At 41.9% G+C, this 18799-nt stretch overlaps 2 protein-coding genes across 5 annotated transcripts in view; both read left to right on the top strand.

The window, feature by feature from the left end:
- The window catches only part of LOC127508728 (NACHT, LRR and PYD domains-containing protein 3-like), a 274592-nt gene that overhangs the window by 50590 nt on the left and 205203 nt on the right, over positions 1-18799 (top strand). The gene's annotated exons all lie outside the window — the stretch shown is intronic.
- LOC127508724 (NACHT, LRR and PYD domains-containing protein 12-like) overlaps positions 1-18799 on the top strand; it is a 506035-nt gene that overhangs the window by 408745 nt on the left and 78491 nt on the right. The window contains exons 9-11 of the mRNA XM_051886992.1: positions 4257-4430; positions 4526-4699; positions 4795-4965. Coding sequence (XP_051742952.1) covers positions 4257-4430; positions 4526-4699; positions 4795-4965 — 519 coding nt within the window. The remainder of the gene's footprint in view (positions 1-4256; positions 4431-4525; positions 4700-4794; positions 4966-18799) is intronic.

The following is an 18799-nucleotide window of genomic DNA, read 5'->3' as shown; positions in this document are numbered from 1 at the left end:
AAACACAGATACAAAATAATCATTTATTAATCGTAATCGAGGTCAAATGTTCAATTAATCAAGGTTTTGATTTTAGGCCATAATCGTCCAGCCCTACTAGGGATGCACCGATACCAAGCTCATGTACTTGTACTCGTAAAAATATCCCGATACCAAAGACCGATACCTCGCGTGACATAACACAAAATTTTCCATGCACAGAGACACCGGTGGCAGCAGCAGAAACAATGTCAGCCTCAGAGGTGTGGAAATACTTCAAAATTAATGATGACAACACACACATTGTGAACTGTATGCTTTCAATCACAATTTGTTATCGATTAGTGAAGGCGGGATAGGCGGAATCATGCTGAATGACACAGACCAGAAGCACGCTCTCTCGCATGCGCTTTCTCTCTTTCTTGTGCGCGATCGGTTCTCTTTGCGCCTGATTGGTCATGCACACATAGTTGTCAAAATGTCCATCGTGTGGATTATCTCACGTAAGTACAGTCTGTTATGGCTTAAGTGGACGTAAACATTTGGGTGAAAACAGGATATGTGTCAGTATCCATGGATTCGGTCTTAAAAGGACCGTAGCCTATATTTGTCATTAATGTTAATAAAACAACAAAATATGTTAAATAAATGTATACATGGTAAGTAAACCTACTGTATCTGAAAAACAAGTTTATTTAACTTGTCATTTGTTTGTAAATTTCTTTTTATATAACAACAATTACATATATTGGTAATTATGCCCTTTGAAGGTTATTGGACACTGTGAAATTTTTGTTCAAGTTTGTGACAAGCACATAAAAATTTCATTACTTTTTTCATTAGAGTAATAATAAAGAAGCTGTCCTATTTTCATTAGTTCTGTTACATGTGCCCTTGTCCTGTGTTCTATTTTCTTCATATGGACTCCATTTCCCACAATCCCCCACCTAGGAACCAATCATGCACTCACACCTGTTTCCCATCAGTGACCCTTTATAAGCTGCACTCACACACACACACATGGCTGAGTATTGTTTAGCCTTGTTTTTGACCTTGTCTCCGTGTTCCTTGTTCCTTGCCTTGCCTGTGTTTTTGACCCTGGACTGTTCTCCTAGTTTTATGATTGTTTGCTGCCTGTCTTGACCTCTTCCTGTGTTTTGGATTACTCTTTTGTCTTGCCCTCTAAATACCTGGTTGCCATTGTCAGACCCTTGCCTGTTTTGACGCTGTTTTGGAACTAAAGCTTGCTTATGGATCCGCACGCCTCTCGACGCAGTCCCTACATAACAGAATACTCAGTCACACAAAGATCCAGCAGCTTTTCTCAAGAACACTGGCCAGGTATGAACCTTGCAAGACGATTATTAACCCTAGAACAGTGTATGCGACCACTAGAGGTATATATTCAGGAGTTTTGGATTTAGCACATTTTTCTGATCTGCCTGATTGTGTTCTTAAAGACTTTTTTTTGTGAAGACAAAAATCAACACTTAAAGTCTCGATTAATCCATGAGAGACCTCGTACATCACTCGTACATCATTTTTTAGATTATGCTCTACTGTTAACTGTCTCTTTTTTTCACTGTGGGGGTCGCGGAGGAACGCAACATTACTCACGTCTCCGCTGATCGTCCAGAGTCACGTCACGTCTCCGCTGATCGTCCAGAGTCACGTCACGTCTCCGCTGATCGTCCAGAGTCACGTCACGTCTCTGCTGATCTTCCAGAGTCACGTCACGTCTCCGCTGATCTTCCAGAGCCTCGCCACGTTATGTCTGACACCCCAGAGTCACGTCTTGTTGCGGTTGTCATACCACAACCCTCCTCTGTTCTGTCAGGGGAACCCATCATCAAGCATCAGAGGTTTGCAGCGTGGAAGATCCACCGCTGGTGTCAGTTCGAACAGCTGGTTTCCCCAAACCAATTAATTTTAGTCCTCCTGCTCCTGAACTGATTCCCCTGTCTGCAGCGCTCCCCATAATGGGGGTCACCTTATGGTGTACCTGGGCCGCGTACATTACCGCTGAATCTCCAGAGGTGGCGGCTTACGCTGCAGAACTTTTGGAGGTAGTTACTTCCACTGCAATTTCCCTAGAGGTGGTGGCATATGCTGCAGAACCTCACAAAGCGGTGGTGCTTGCTTTGTCTACATGCACGGTGGTGGCGTCCAGCGACACGCACTCATCCTATCCTGAATCAGCCACAGAGTCCATTGATGAACTCTTGTCCTGTCTCGACCCAGCCGCAGAGGCTGTCTGTGAACTTTTGTCTTGCCCAGAACCAGCCAAAGAGGCCATTTATGATTCCTCCCTATTTTCCAATGGTACCACTGTAGAACCTCCAGAGGTGGCAGCATCTGCTGCAGACCCTCTAGAGGTGACAGTGGTACTTGGCTATGAACATTTGCCCTGTCCTGTTACGGCTAAGGAGGCTGTCTTTGAACATTTGCCCTGTCCTGTCACGGCCAAGATGGCTGCCACGCCTGAGCCCTCAGCCAAGATGGCTGCCACGCCTGAGCCCTCAGCCAAGATGGCTGCCACGCCTGAGCCCTCGGCCAAGATGGCTGCCACGCCTGAGCCCTCGGCCAAGATGGCTGCCACGCCTGAGCCCTCGGCCAAGATGGCTGCCACGCCTGAGCCCTCGGCCAAGATGGCTGCCACGCCTGAGCCCTCGGCCAAGATGGCTGCCACGCCTGAGCCCTCGGCCAAGATGGCTGCGCACACATCCGCTCCAGTCCTTGAATCCACTCCAGACCTTGAATCCGCTCCAAAGCCCGCTCCGGTCCATGTATCCGCTCCAGAGCCCGATCCAGTCCATGAGTCCACTCCAGAGTTTGCCGCGGTCCCAGAACCCAGCCTAGAACTTCCTGTCTGCCTGGATGCGACCACAAACGTGGTTTCTGGGGTTTCTGTCTGCCTTAATATGACCGCAGAGGTCATACCAGAACTGTCTGCCTGCTTCTACACGACCAGAGAGGATGTTCTAGTTAGAGCCCTGGAAGGCTTTCCTGAGCTCCCTACCTGTCCTGTTATGGCCCTAGTGGCCAACTGTAACCTCTCTGTGCTTCCTGTTTCAGTTTCATCTGATCAGCCTTGGTGGTTCCCAGTGTTACCAGATCTGCCCTGGGTGTCTTCTAGTCCACCATGGAGATCTCCAAGCCCGTCTGAGCCGCTTTGGTGGTCGTCTGTTCCGCCGTGGGGGTCTCCAAGCCCGTCTGAGCTGCAGTGGTGGTCATCTGCGCCACCGCGGGGTTCTTCAAGCCCATCTGCACTGCGGTGGTGGTTGTCTGTGCCACCGTGGAGGTCTACAAGTCAGTCTGCACGGCTGTGGTGGTCCTCCGCTCCACCGTGGGGATCTTCAAGCTTGTCTGCACTGCTGTGGTGGTCGTTTGCGCCACCGTGGGGATCTTCAAGCCTGTCGCCCTGGCCGTCTGTCCAGCCTCCTTCACCCTGGTCGTCTGCCCTGCCTTCTTCGCCCTGGTCGTCTGCCCTTTCTTCAGTTTCCAGGCCGTCTTCCTCTCCATGGACCTGGCCCTCCATCCCCCTGTTCCACCTCCCTCCTGGACTGTTTAGGAGTGTCTGGAAGCCACTCCTTTGAGGGGGGGCTCTGTTACATGTGCCCTTGTCCTGTGTTCTATTTTCTTCATATGGACTCCATTTCCCACAATCCCCCACCAAGGAACCAATCATGCACTCACACCTGTTTCCCATCAGTGACCCTTTATAAGCTGCACTCACACACACACACATAGCTGAGTATTGTTTAGCCTTGTTTTTGACCTTGTCTTCGTGTTCCATGTTCCTTGCCTTGCCTGTGTTTTTGACCCTGGACTGTTCTCCTAGTTTTATGATCGTTTGCTGCCTGTCTTGACCTCTGCCTGTGTTTTAGATTACTCTTTTGTCTTGCCCTCTAAATACCTGGTTGCCATTGTCAGACCCTAGCCTGTTTTGATGCTGTTTTGGAACTAAAGCTTGCTTATGGATCCGCACGCCTCTCGATGCAGTCCCTACATAACAAGTTCACTCACTGTGTTGTGTGTCGAAAACTGAAACATCACCAAAAAAAAGAGAGAGAGAGAGAGAGAGAGAAATTAATAAATGTATAGGTATCGGTATCGGCGAGTACTTGAAAAAAAGTATCGGTACTCGTACTCGGTCCTTTAAAAATGGTATCGGTGCATCTCTAGTATTTACACACATATAAGATCATTTACAGTCAGCCAATCATAGTGTTTGTAGATGATCTGACTGTTGATGTGTGTATTCTGCTCTCTTTCAGCCTTACTCACTGTAATCTCACTGTTCAGGCTTGTGAGAATTTTTCATCAGTTCTACAATCCTCAAACTCTGTCCTGAAAGAGCTGGACCTGAGTAGCAATGACCTGCAGGATTCTGGAGTGAAGCTTCTTTCTGGTGGACTGAAGAGTCCAAACTGTCAGCTGCAGATACTGAGGTATTTAAGAACATATAAGGGATTGTTTGCAGTCAGCCGGTCCTAATGTTTGTAGATGATCTGACTGTTGATGTGTGTATTCTGCTCTCTTTCAGCCTTACTCACTGTAATCTCACTGTTCAGTCTTGTGAGAGTTTTTCATCAGTTCTACAATCCTCAAAATCTGTCCTGAGAGAACTGGACCTGAGTAACAATGACCTGCAGGATTCTGGAGTGAAGCTTCTTTCTGATGGACTGAAGAGTCCAAACTGTCAGTTGCAGATACTGAGGTATTTAAGAACATATAAGAGATTGTTTACAGTCAGCCGGTCCTAATGTTTGTAGATGATCTGACTGTTGATGTGTGTATTCTGCACTCTTTCAGCCTTACTCACTGTAATCTCACTGTTCAGTCTTGTGAGAGTTTTTCATCAGTTCTACAATCCTCAAACTCTGTCCTGAAAGCGCTGGACCTGAGTAACAATGACCTGCATGATTCTGGAGTAAAGCTTCTTTCTGATAGACTGAAGAGAAACTGTAAGCTGGAGATTTTGAGGTAAATGGTTTTCCTTAAAATAATTAACAAAATGCTACCATAATAGTTTTCTCAATCAATTTGATACATTTGTCTAAACTCAGGTCACTACACTCCAAACAGTTAACACAGTGATCTGAACACTTTGTAATGAGTAAAATGTGAAGGCCAAGTATGATAACCATACTTCAAATTTGTCCTCTGCATTTTAATCCATCCAAGTTAGTGCACATACACTAGGAGCAGTGTCTCGAGCCCCTGCCCTTTTTCAAAATTAATCAAAAGTGCCTCTCTCAAACAAATATCAATAATAATATTGTGGTCAATAAAACAAAATTCTTTTGATTATAATTAACATGACAGTGTGCACAAAACTAAACTAGCCTAAATTCCTGTTTATTTTTATTTATTTTGATCCAAATATCATAGTTGGTTCAATGAAACCCAGGTGCCACTAACAGGCCTATTATGTGAAGAACATGCAAAATGGTGATGTGAAAGGACTTCATTATGTTACCATTTTTGCTAATTATACATTATCAGCATAACAGTGAAAACTAACACCATACTTCATAATGACATCTCCCAAGGGTAGCATGGACAGGGTGAAAAGCAATGGTCCTAGTACTGAGCCTTGCGGTACTCCACACTGAACTTGTGATTGATATGACATCTCTTCATTTACTGCTACAAACTGATAAAGGTCAGATAAGTATTATTTAAACCATGCCAATGCAATTCCACTAATGCCAACATAATTTGAGTCTATTCAAAAGAATGTTGTGGTTGATAGTGGCAAATGCAGCACTAAGATCTAGTAACACTAAGAGAGATACAACCACGATCTGATGATAAGAGCAAATCATTTGTATCTCTAATGAGAGCAGTCTCAGTATTATGATATGGTCTAAATCCTGACTGGAAATCCTAACAGATACCATTTCTTTTTTAAAAAGAAAAAAACCTTGGGAGAAACCAGGCTTAGTCGGGGGGCCAGTTCTCCTCTGGTGAACAGTGCTTTGTTACGATTCAGGTAGCTATCATAAGTCCGATGGGATCGCAACATTCAAAGTATTTATTCCAGTTCCATCCAGCTGAGGATCGTATTCATCACGCCGGTATGGACGGTTTGTTGAGGAACTGTGCCACTGGCTGTCGTGTCGATGAGGCCTTCACAGGGATGATCTAGTTGACTCAATCTCTACTGATACTTCAGGGCTGCGTTGTGGTCGTGTCGAGGCGCAGGTCCTCGATATCACCTGGATACGGCCCGGATCCGGTTGACTACGGTAAACCTCGGGATAAACAGAGAGACTAATATTAGCATGGATGCCATTCTTCTTCTGATGTAACGAGTACATCTAGTGTTATAAGAAGTGTTCCCGGTTCCAGCTGACCCTAATTTATGCAGCCTAACAATCCTTTAACGGATTTGAAAATATAAATTGATAATGTGTTATGTGTATGCCAGGTTAAAGAGATGCGTTTTCTAGATTCTAGAGTCTAGATTTAAACTGACAGAGTGTGTCTGCTTCCCGAACAATGCTAGGAAGATTGTTCCAGAGTTTAGGTGCCAAATAGGAGAAGGATCTACCACCTGCGGTTGATTTTGATATTCTAGGTATTATCAGCTGGCCTGAATTCTGAGATCGCAATAGACGTGAAGGACTATAATGCATTAAGAGCTTGCTCAGGTACTGGGGAGCTAAACCATTTAGTGCTTTGTAAGTAATTAGCAAGATTTTAAAATCTATACGATGTTTAACAGGAAGCCAATGCAGTGTTGACAGAACTGGGCTTATATGGTCATACTTCCTAGTTCTAGTAAGAACTCTAGCCGCTGCATTTTGTACGAGCTGTAGTTTATTTATCAAGCGAGCGGAACAGCCACCCAGTAGAGCGTTACAGTAATCTAGCCTTGAGGTCATGAACGCATGAACTAACTGTTCTGCATTTTTCATTGAGAGCATATGTCGTAGTTTAGATATATTTTTAAGATGGAAGAATGCGGTTTTACAGATGCTAGTAACATGGCCTTCAAATGAAAGATTGGTATCAAAGAGCACACCCAGGTTCCTAACTGACGACGAAGACTTAACAGAGCAGCCATCAAGTGTTAGACAGTATTCTAGGTTATTACGTGAAGAAGTTTTTGGTCCAAAAATTAGAATCTCTGTTTTTTCTGAATTTAGTAGTAGGAAATTACTGGTCATCCAATTTTTTATATCAGCTATGCATTGTTAATTTTGTAAATTGGTAAGTTTCGTCAGGACGCGAAGATATATAGAGCTGAGTATCATCAGTGAAAACTAATGCCATGCTTCCTAATGATATCTCCCAAGGGTAGCATGTACAGAGTAAAAAGCAACGGTCCTAGTACTGAGCCTTGCGGTACTTCATATTGAAATTGTGATCAATATGACATCTCTTTGTTTACTACTACAAACTGATAACGGTCAGATAAGTATGATTTGAACCATGACAATGCAATTCCACTAATGCCAACATAATTTTCGAGTCTATTTAAAAGAATGTTGTGATCGATAGTGTCAAATGCAGCACTAAGATCCAATAACACTAATAGAGAGATACAACCACGATCTGATGATAAGAGCAAATCATTAGTAACTCTAATGAGAGCAGTCTCAGTACTATGGTACGGTCTAAATCCTGACTGGAAATCCTCACAGATACCATTTCTTTCTAAATTTTCTAGTATTTCTAGTATTTTTGACAGAAAAGTGAGATTTGAGATCAGCCTGTAATTGACTAATTCTCTAGGATCAAGTTCTGTTTTTTTTAATAAGAGGTTTAATAATAGCCAGCTTAACTTTTTGGTACGTATCCTAGTGATAAAGACGATTTAATGAAATTAAGAAGAGGATCTATGACCTCTGGAAGCATCTCTTTCAATAGCTTAGTCAGTATAGGGTCTAACATACATGTTGTTGATTTTGATGATTTAACAAGTTTAGACAATTCTTCCTCTCCTAAAGCAGTGAATTAATTGAATTTTTCCTCAGGGACACTACAATGCACTATCTGACGCGATACTGTAGTAGACGGTTGCATGGTTATAATTTTTTTCTCTAATATTGTTTTAATATATTTCTCTAATCTTGCAAGTAAAGAAGTTCATAAAGTCATTACTGCTGTGCTGTTTGGAAACATCAGAAGTTGAAGCTTTATTTCTTGTTAATTTAGCCGCTGTATCAAAGAGTTGTGTTTATTTTCTTCTAAAAGATTTGAAAAATAGGCAGATCTAGCAGTTTAAGGCCTTTCCGTACTCAATCATTCTCTCTCTCTCTCCACGAAATGCGAAAAACTTCTAGTTTTGTTTTCTTCCAGATGCCCTCCATTTTTCTGGCAGCTCCCTTTAGGGCCCGAGTGTGCTCATTGTACCACGGCATTGGATTAATTTCCTTAATCTTTTTTAAGTGCAAAGGAGCAACTGAGTCTAATGTGCTGGAAAAGACAGAGGCAATAGTTTCTGTTGCAACATTGAGGTCTTCTAAGCTGTCTGGTATGCTAAGGCGATGAAACTGATCAGGAAGATTATTTATAAAGCGATCTTTAGTGGTAGAAGTGATGGTTCTACCATATTTATGGCAGGGAGGCAGTTTTGCAGCCTTGTCTAAATGTAGTATACACGAGACTAGATAATGATCTGAGATGTCGTCACTCTGCTGCAGAATTTCAACGGCATCAATATCGATTCCATGTGACAATATTAGATCTAAAGTATGATTATCACAATGAGTGGGTCCTGACACGTATTGTCTAACTCCAATAGAGTTTAGAATGCCAATCCTAATGCGTCTTTTTCATTATCTGCATGGATATTAAAATCACCAACAACAAGGACTTTATCTGCAGCTAGTACTAACTCCGATAGAAAATCAGCAAATTCTTTGATAAAGTCTGTATGGTGTCCTGGTGGCCTGTATACAGTAGCCAGCACAAATGTCAACTTACATTATGTTACATAAAGTACCATCACTTCGAAGGAATTATATTTGAAAGATCCAAAACAGTATCTGAAGCCCTTGCATTCTTAATATCCTCGATTAAGGTTTGGATACGTGTCTCTTATTCTGAGATTTTCTCTGACTATTTCCCTACATTTATGACATGTAAATCCCTCGTTGCTGACAGAGAAAGCTATACAGAACATGTGACACAGAGCACGATACAATATTAGGAGAGGATGACATGACTTACCGTGTTTGTAAACTGATCCAACTTACCACAGCTGTTGATGAACACGTAGAAAAAGAAAAAGGAGCGTGCGAGAGACTGATGACAAGTTAACAAGTTAGCGAGATGCAAACGTGTTGTAATAGCGATTTAGATTAAAATATTAAAAGCTAGCGACGTCAGATTAATGTGGTAGACAATATTAGATATATGGTAATAATAATATAAGCAACAATGAATGAAAGTAAGATTCAAAACAAAGCTATACGGAGTTACAGACGCAAACCTCTCTGAGCAGCGAGGCAGACAGGAGCAATTGAACCAAGACAGGCACCAAGACAGTTTTTCATTTTTTGTAACAGGGAGTCGGTTTTGGGTCCGTGAATCTTTTGGTCATTTATTTTTTCACTTAATATTGAAATCGGAAAATGAAAAAACGGCATCTTTTTCATTTTTCATTTCATTTTTTTTCATTTTTCAAAAACAAGATTTCGGCTTGATTTTTCGTTTTTCGTTCAGGGGTAGAAAATGAATAAACAACTTGAATATTTGATCTCTACATGTGGGCAGGAATGAAACACCCCTTTCCGCTGATTGGTCAACCAAACATTAAACGGTGCCGTCATCAGTTCTTCCGCAGTTCAGCGCAGCAGAATAATAGTCCTTCGCTGCTATAGATTTAATGCGTTTATTGCAACTAACAGTTACATTTAATCTTTCTCATCAAACACCCAGACTAATGAATGGCTTGAGACACAAATCGAGGCAGAGCCTAGACAAGGCTTTCTTCTGTGTGTCCATAAATTCGGCAACGTATGCGTGTTTATCTCAGAAATATTATCATTATACTAGTTTATCTCAGATATAATAATTTACTAAGCACCTGCACTCACAACTACCTAATAGCCAACACCTTTAGCACACTGTCTGTTTTATTATTGCTGACCACCTATCAAAATCTGTGTGGCAACGCTGTGCGACTCACGTGACAGCACAGAGATAGTGAAGCCCAGACCAGTATCAATTTAAGTCATCATACACAGATGTCATAATTTTTTTTTAAGGCAATACTCTGAGATTTGGACAATGGAGGAACTTGAAATAATATGACAGATATGAAAAGAAATGATATCGTACCGTAGTTAATGTTCACAGCACATCTATTATACAGGTGCTGGTCATATAATTAGAATATCATCAAAAAGTTGATTTATTTCACTAATTCCATTCAAAAAGTGAAACTTGTATATTATATTCATTCATTACACACAGACTGATATATTTCAAATGTTTATTTCTTTTAATTTTGATGATTATAACTGACAACTAAGGAAAATCCCAAATTCAGTATCTCAAAAAATTAGAATATTACTTAAGACCAATACAAAGAAAGGATTTTTAGAAATCTTGGCCAACTGAAAAGTATGAACATGAAAAGTATGAGCATGTACAGCACTCAATACTTAGTTGGGGCTCCTTTTGCCTGAATTACTGCAGCAATGCGGCGTGGCATCAGTCGATCAGTCTGTGGCACTGCTCAGGTGTTATAAGAGCCCAGGTTGCTCTGATAGTGGCCTTCAGCTCTTCTGCATTGTTGGGTCTGGCATATCGCATCTTCCTCTTCACAATACCCCATAGATTTTCTATGGGGTTAAGGTCAGGCGAGTTTGCTGGCCAATTAAGAACAGGGATAGTATGGTCCTTAAACTAGGTACTGGTAGCTTTGGCACTGTGTGCAGGTGCCAAGTCCTGTTGGAAAATGAAATCTGCATCTCCATAAAGTTGGTCAGCAGCAGGAAGCATGAAGTGCTCTAAAACTTCCTGGTATACAGCTGCGTTGACCTTGGACCTCAGAAAACACAGTTGACCAACACCAGCAGATGACATGGCACCCCAAACCATCACTGACTGTGGAAACTTTACACTGGACCTCAAGCAACGTGGATTGTGTGCCTCTCCTCTCTTCCTCCAGACTCTGGGACCCTGATTTCCAAAGGAAATGCAAAATCCCTATGGAACCACTCAGCAGCAGTCCAGTCCTTTTTGTCTTTAGCCCAGGCGAGACGCTTCTGACGCGGTCTGTTGTTCAAGAGTGGCTTGACACAAGGAATGCGACAGCTGAAACCCATGTCTTGCATACGTCTGTACGTAGTGGTTCTTGAAGCACTGACTCCAGCTGCAGTCCACTCTTTGTGAATCTCCCCCACATTTTTGAATGGGTTTTGTTTCACAATCCTCTCCAGGGTGCGGTTATCCCTATTGCTTGTACACTTTTTTTCTACCACATCATTTCCTTCCCTTTGCCTCTCTATTAATGTGCTTGGACACAGAGCTCTGTGAACAGCCAGCCTCTTTTGCAATGACCTTTTGTGTCTTGCCCTCCTTGTACAAGGTGTCAATGGTCTTCTTTTGGACAACTGTCAAGTCAGCAGTCTTCCCCATGATTGTATAGCCTACAGAACTAGACTGAGAGACCATTTAAAGGCCTTGCAGGTGTTTTGAGTTAATTAGCTGATTAGAGTGTGGCACCAAGTGTCTTCAATATTGAGCCTTTTCACAATATTCTAATTTTCTGAGATACTGAATTTGGGATTTTCCTTAGTTGTCAGTTATGATCATCAAAATTAAAAGAAATAAACATTTGGAATATATCAGTCTGTGTGTAATGAATGAATATAATATACAAGTTTCACTTTTTGAATGGAATTAATGAAATAAATCAACTTTTTGATGATATTCTAATTATATGACCAGCACCTGTAGTTCTATTATGATTTTTATTCATACAACAGATGGATATCATAATGCCGTTATTTCACAGAATGTTTCAGTGATTGACTTTAATGAAATATGAATTTGACATAGGCTAATGATTTTAAGGTGAACTTGTTTGAGTTATATGAATAAAACCCTGAAATAAGACTTTGTACAATAAACTAGAGATGAAAGGTTTTCATATTTAATGCTATCTACCAGTGTCAGAAATTAACTTTCCCATATGGGACAAATGATTTTCAGGGGTATTTTTTTTTTTTTTTTTACCTTTATATATAATTTCTTTCCTAATCTTATTAAATATGTATGCTATCTATAATGTTAAATTCTTAAATGTAGTCAAATAAATTAGAATAATATGACACTAGGCTGTTATCAATTAAATCAGTATCAGCCAACTGCATGATGCTTTCAGATGTAGCTACTTACAGTAAATACATTTACACATTAATTACAACTGTATAATATAATGAGATTAATATTTTAAACAACATTTTTATTCAGAAATATGAAATGACAAAATGAAATGATACTTGGATTATGAAAGTAATATCGCCACTAGGTGGCGGTAAGTCATTGTGTTAAAGGAGTCATTTATTCATTTGTCGATTTGTTCAATATGCTGATTCATTCAGGAATAAAATCAAGTGGCTGTCTATATTAATTGGTCACTGAATCATCGTCTATATTAATGGGTTGTTCAAAGATTCTTATTCATTCAGGAATGAAACAACTCTGTGCGCCTACTGCGAGTCAGTCGCACAACGGTTCTGTGACTTTATTTGCTTTGGAAGTTTAGTTGGCAGAGAAAATAACCGTTCTGTCTGCCATCAGTTAGCCAGCCAATACTTAATATTAATTAAATAATCTCAGCGTATTGCCTAGAACAAGTTATGAATTCTGTGTATGATGACTTAAATTGATACTGGTCTGGGCTTCACCATATCTCTGTGCTGTCGCATGAGTCGCGCAGCATTGCCACACAGATTTTGATAGGTGGTCAGCAATAATAAAACAGGCAGTGTGCCAAAGGTGTTGGCTATTAGGTAGTTGTGAGTGCAGGTGCTAAGTAAATTGTTATTTCTGAGATAAACTAGTATAATGATAATAATATTTCTGAGCTAAACATGCATAAGTTGCCGAATTTATTGACACATAGAAGAAAGCCTCTATAGGCTCTGCCTCGATATGGTAGCCTATGTGTCAAGTCATTCGTTAGTCTGGCTGTTTGATGAGAAAGAGATAGAGATTAAGATTAAATGTAAATTTAAAAGAGATTATATGTAGTTGCAATAAACGTTGCAATCCATTGCAGCAAAGGACTATTATTCTGCTGCGCTGAACAGCGGAAGAACTGATGACGGCACCGTTTAATATTTGGTTGACCAATCAGCGGAAAGGGGTGTTTCATTCCCGCCCACATGTAGAGATCAAATATTCAAGTTGTTTATTCATTTTCTACCCCTGAACGAAAAACGAAAAATGAAAAATCAAGCCGAATTCTTGTTTTTCGTTTTGTATGAAAAAAATGAAAAACGAAAAAGGTGCCGTATTCAGTACAAACTCTGCTATAATAATATGTGAGCAAAATGGACGTACATGTTTGCAATTCTTTTTTTTTTTTTTTTTTTAGAAAATAAAGATAATGCATGGTTAGTAAGTTTTTGGGGGAAAAAATGTCACTGCAATAAGGCCATAACACATACTGAATAGCTGTTCACAAGACTTTTGAGTTATCAATCTTGTAGGCTAGAATTTTTACTACAAAATGATGTGAAAATCATTCTGGCATTCTGCTGTATGCGTTGGAGTGTCCAGTCCTAAGTGTCACATGATTCTTCAGAAATCATTCTAATATGCTGATTTCAGTTATCAATTTTGGAAACGGTTAAACTGAAACCAGTCATGCTTTTCCTCTGAGGTAAATTCTTCCAGCATTATTCCTCACCGCGTCTCAAAACGATGGATAGTACATGAATCTGACTTGATGCTTTTTTTTCTTTTGAGTTGATGCAGGCATTGGCAGTGTTTGCATTTATCGCCTCAGAATTTGCCTTTGAATAGTGCACGCTTTCCGTGGGCATGGCCGCATTAGCGGATAATGAGCTGACACGCGAACGACTGACATCTCTCTCTTTTCAAACAGATTAAATAAGCAGAATATAGAATATATATAATATATAATATTTGTTTTCGATTTGACTTACATTATTTAAAACCTGAGACAGCCTGCCATTGAGTGATGACAGTGTCTCATCACTCTGACAAACGGAGAGAGGGCCAGAGAAAATTAGTGTCTGACATGGTACATGCAAGTTCACACATCTCTTTAATGTTAATTTTAGTGATCTCCGACTGGTTAGTTCACCCAAAAATGAAATTTCTTTCATTAATTACTCACCCTTATGTCATCCCAAACCCCCAAGACCTTAATTTATCTTCAGAACAAAAATTAAGATATTTTTTCATGAAATCCGAGAGTCTTTTTTATCTTCCATTGAAAGCAACGAAATTACCACACGCCAGAACACTGACTCTGTATTGGCTAGCTCCTGCATCACACGCATGCGTTGTGGTGCTCACGTGAACATGTCAGCCAATTCTGAGTCGCCGTTCGGATGTGAACACGGAAGCCTGCACTGCGTTCACTACGCCAACTGCGTAGGACACTGACAAGGAAGACAAAAATTGTTGAATAAAGTCATTATTTTTGTTTTATTTTTGACTATTTAAACAATGTTTTTACTACTTCTCTTGACCTTGGATGTGGTAATTTTGTTGCTTTTGAAGGGAGATAACAAAAAAAATCTCGGATTTCATCAAAAATACCTTCAATAGTAATTTTTGAAAAATACCTTCAAAAATATCACCAATAACTAGGGCACTTTCAAAATGTTGTGTGTTGTGTTAGAGATAGTGATTTAGATTAAAGCTAGTGATGTCAGATTAATGTGATATTAGACAATATCAGATATATGGTGATGAGTAAGTTATATTTAGTAATATAAACAACAAGGAATGATAGTAAGTAGAGATTCAAAGCAAAGCTATATGGAGCTACAGATGCAAGACACTCAGCAGCGAGGCCAGTTTCTTGTAAACATCCACCTTTGCTTGTGAATTATTAGAATTAAAGATCAAAATAATAATGCAGATTTATTTTCACAGCCGCTGTTACGTACTACACCTTCAAAGCAACTGAGCATAACATAGAGAGCGACACCTGTTAATGAATTTTGCCCGGAGTTCCGTCTCCTGCTCCCACAAACACACAACGCAACAAAGTAGCAAATGGATAATGTTTATTTTAAATAAGGGTACATTTTCTCTTGTTTGTGAATGGAAATAAGCTCAGGATCAGTGGGTTTAGTCAGCCAAACCAACAACCAGAAGAGGTTTTCTAATTAATTTTTAGACATCTTTCCAAGAAACAAAAGAGTAAAATGAAAAAAATGTATAATTAAACAAATAGGGGCCTCCCACTTCTCACACAATCAGGGGTGCATTTCCAAAAAGCAGCGTTAGCCAACTATGGTCCAAAGTTCCATTGAATTCTATTAGTAATGATGGAACTTGTGATGATGGTTGTCTTTGGGTAACGTACCCCAGTCCGTTTAAAAGGAAAATTGCAACTCATACATTTACGAGCCTATACCACTAACAATTCAGCCTGCTCACAACGAGCTTTAACAAGAATAGGAGCACAGCACAGCAAGCCGGCAATGGCACACACCACAGTCTGGGAAAACACATACACACGCGCTACAGCATGAGAAAGCAAGAGAGAGAACTCTATGAGCAGGCTTCCCACACAGCTTATATCTACACACTGCATCTCATTTTGGAGACTGCATATGTCATCAAGGGTGTCTTATTTCAGAAAAAAAACGTAATAAAATTGACTTTTATTCCTCATGAGGTGTAAAATACTGTAATTTTTATCTTTTCTTGCAATCTAAAGGTTACTTTTCTTAAATGAGACCACCACGATGACGTATGCAACCTTCAAATGCGACCTCCGGAGGACCCAGCCTTTGAATGAGTTGCAGCTATAGAAATATTTTGGCTCCGCCCATGAAAACAGTTGCACCTGATTAACTCAAATGAGCATGGAGCGACATGGAGAGAGAGAGAGAGAAAGAGAGAGTAATGTCTCGGTTACGTATGTAACCTTAGTTCCATGAATAGGGAACGAGGCGCTGCGTCAAACGCTTTGGGAACGCCTCTGCATGATTGCGTCGTGAAGCGCGTATGAAATCAGTCCAATAGCGTGATGGAACATCATAGGCGGGTGACATCACTGACCAGGAACTATAAAGCCTACCCGAAAACACACTCATTCAGCTTCTGAATTCTGAAGCAAGGCGCTTACGGGCATTATGGGAGTATGGCAGGGCGACGCAGCGTCTCGTTCCCTATTCAGGGAACTAAGATTACATACGTAACCAAGACGTTCCCTTTAAACTCGCGCTGCGTCAAACGCTTTGGGAACGACAATCCCCACGTCGCCATATGAGCAAGTGACCGTCCGTGTGAAATCAGAGCGCACACTAAGACGAGAGCACCTGCACCCCTGGAGTGGAGCCGAGGTCTAGCTCGTAGAACCTCACAAAGGTATGCGGTGAGGACCAGCCTACAGCATCACAAACTTCTTGAAGTGAAACTCCTGATAATAAAGCCTTAGAGGCAGCCATACTCCTGGTCGAGTGAGCTCGGACAGCCAATGGTGAAGGCTGACCGGACGACTTGTAAGCAAGCAAGATGGCCTCAACCACCCACTTGCTCATTCTCTGCTTAGATGCAGGGTGACCTTTCCTAGGTGACCAGAAACAGACAAACAACTGGTCAGATTTTCTCCACATGGCAGCTCTGTGGACATAGGCATCTAGAGCCCTGACAGGGCACAGCAGATTAGGCTTTTCCTGGTCCTATGTCAGAAAGGGAGGAGAACAGAAGGCCTGCAGCATGATAGGTCTCACAGTATTAGTGAGGACCTTAGGAATTTATCCCGGTCTTGGATGCAAGAAAGCTTTAACCATGCCAGGCACAAATTCCAAGCACGAGGGAGATACCGAAAGGGCTTGAATGTCTCCAATTCTCTCGAGAGATGAGATAGTGAGAAGAAACGCAGTTTTTAGTGTGAGAAACTTCTCAGGAACTTCTTCGATAGGCTCGAAGGGGGCCAGAGAAAGGCCTTGTAGTACAACGGCCAGATCCCAAGCCGGTACTCTGCAGGTCTAAGTCTCAAAGTGCCACAAAGGAAACGGGTAATAAGCGGGTGTCTTCCCAAAGATACACCACTCAAAGGAGTGTGGTAAGCAGCTAAGGCCGCCACGTACACCTTTATTGTGGAGGGGGATAGCCCTGTGGAAAATCGTTCCTGCAGGAACTCCAGCACCATGCCAACGAGGCAGTTAACTGGGTCCCACTGGAGATTTTCACACCAAGAAGTGAACAATTTCCACTTCAAGGCGTAAAGTTTCCTTGTGGAGGGAGCTCTGGATTGGAGGATGGTACCATAGCGTCCAGCCCCAGAAGTGCTGGGTTTGTCATGGAGAACCATAATGGACAGTGAGTCGTCTCTCGAGACGCAAACAGATCCACTTCGGCTCTGCCGAAGTTCTCCCATAGGAGCTTCACCACCTCGGGGTGAAGTCTCCATTCCCCGGGCCTCGGCCCCTGCCTCGACAGGTTGTCTGCTCCCACATTGAGGTACCCTGGGATATAAACTGCCCTGATTGAGAGCAGTTTCCCTTGGGTCCACAGGAGGATCTGATGAGCCAATTTGTACAACGGGCGCGACCTCAGACCCCCCTGATGATTTATATATGAGATCACCGACGTGTTGTCTAAACGAACTAGCACATGATGGTCCCTGAGGTCCAGAACGAAGTGTTTCAGAGCCTGAAACACCACCAACATCTCCAGGCAATTTATGTGCCAAAAGAGATGATGGTCCTGCCACAGACCTCGAGCACAGCGACCACTCATGATCGCCCCCCAGCGATCCCCACTGAGAACCCCTTGGTTTTGAGCCACCACTGCAATGGTCTCATGTTCAGCAGGCCAAGAGGTATCACGTTGGACGCTGCTGCCATCAGACCTAACAGTCTCTGAAACTGTTTGACAGTGAGTGACTGGCCTAGCTTTATATCTGAGACTGAGACTTTTATATCTGAATCGATGCTATGCGAGCAGGAGAAAGACGAGCACGCATGACATTCGAATCCCACACCACGCCTAGATAAGTGGTCCTCTGAGCAGGAGAAAGCACACTTTTCTTTGCGTTTAGCCTCAACCCCAACCTTTTCATGTGAGCGAGAATAACATCTCGATGTTGAACCGCCATCTGCTCTGATTGAGCCAGAATCAACCAATCGTCTATGTAGTTTAGGATGCGGATGCCCTGCATACGCAAGGGCGTCAGTGCCGCGTCTACACATTTGGTGAAGGTGCGGGGTGACAGTGGTAGGCCGAAGGGAAGAACCCGATATTGGTATGCTTCGCCCCCAAAAGCAAACTTTAGGAACTTCCTGTGTTGTGGGAGGATTGATACATGGAAGTATGCGTCTTTTAGATCTATCGTGACAAACCAGTCCTCGGACCTGATTTGTGACACGATGTGTTTTACTGTGAGCATCTTGAACTTGAGCTTTGCTACTGTTCGATTTAGCTGACGTAGATCTAAAATCGGACACAACCCCCCATCTTTTTTTGGAACAATGAAGTAGCAGCTGTAATATCCTGACTCCCTGCTGCGAGGGACCCTTTCTATAGCCTCCTTTCGCAGCAGAGTCTCTACCTCTTGTGCCAACACCAGAGCCTGCTCGGGGCCCACTGCTGAATCGGGGTGGGGGTGTTCTGAACTGAATAGCATACCCCT

The sequence above is a fragment of the Ctenopharyngodon idella genome, chromosome 3 (assembly GCF_019924925.1).
Source record: "Ctenopharyngodon idella isolate HZGC_01 chromosome 3, HZGC01, whole genome shotgun sequence".
NCBI classification, from domain to species: domain Eukaryota; kingdom Metazoa; phylum Chordata; class Actinopteri; order Cypriniformes; family Xenocyprididae; genus Ctenopharyngodon; species Ctenopharyngodon idella.
The sequence above is the reverse complement of the archived record's forward strand: the minus strand, read 5'-3'. Positions and strand labels throughout refer to the sequence as shown.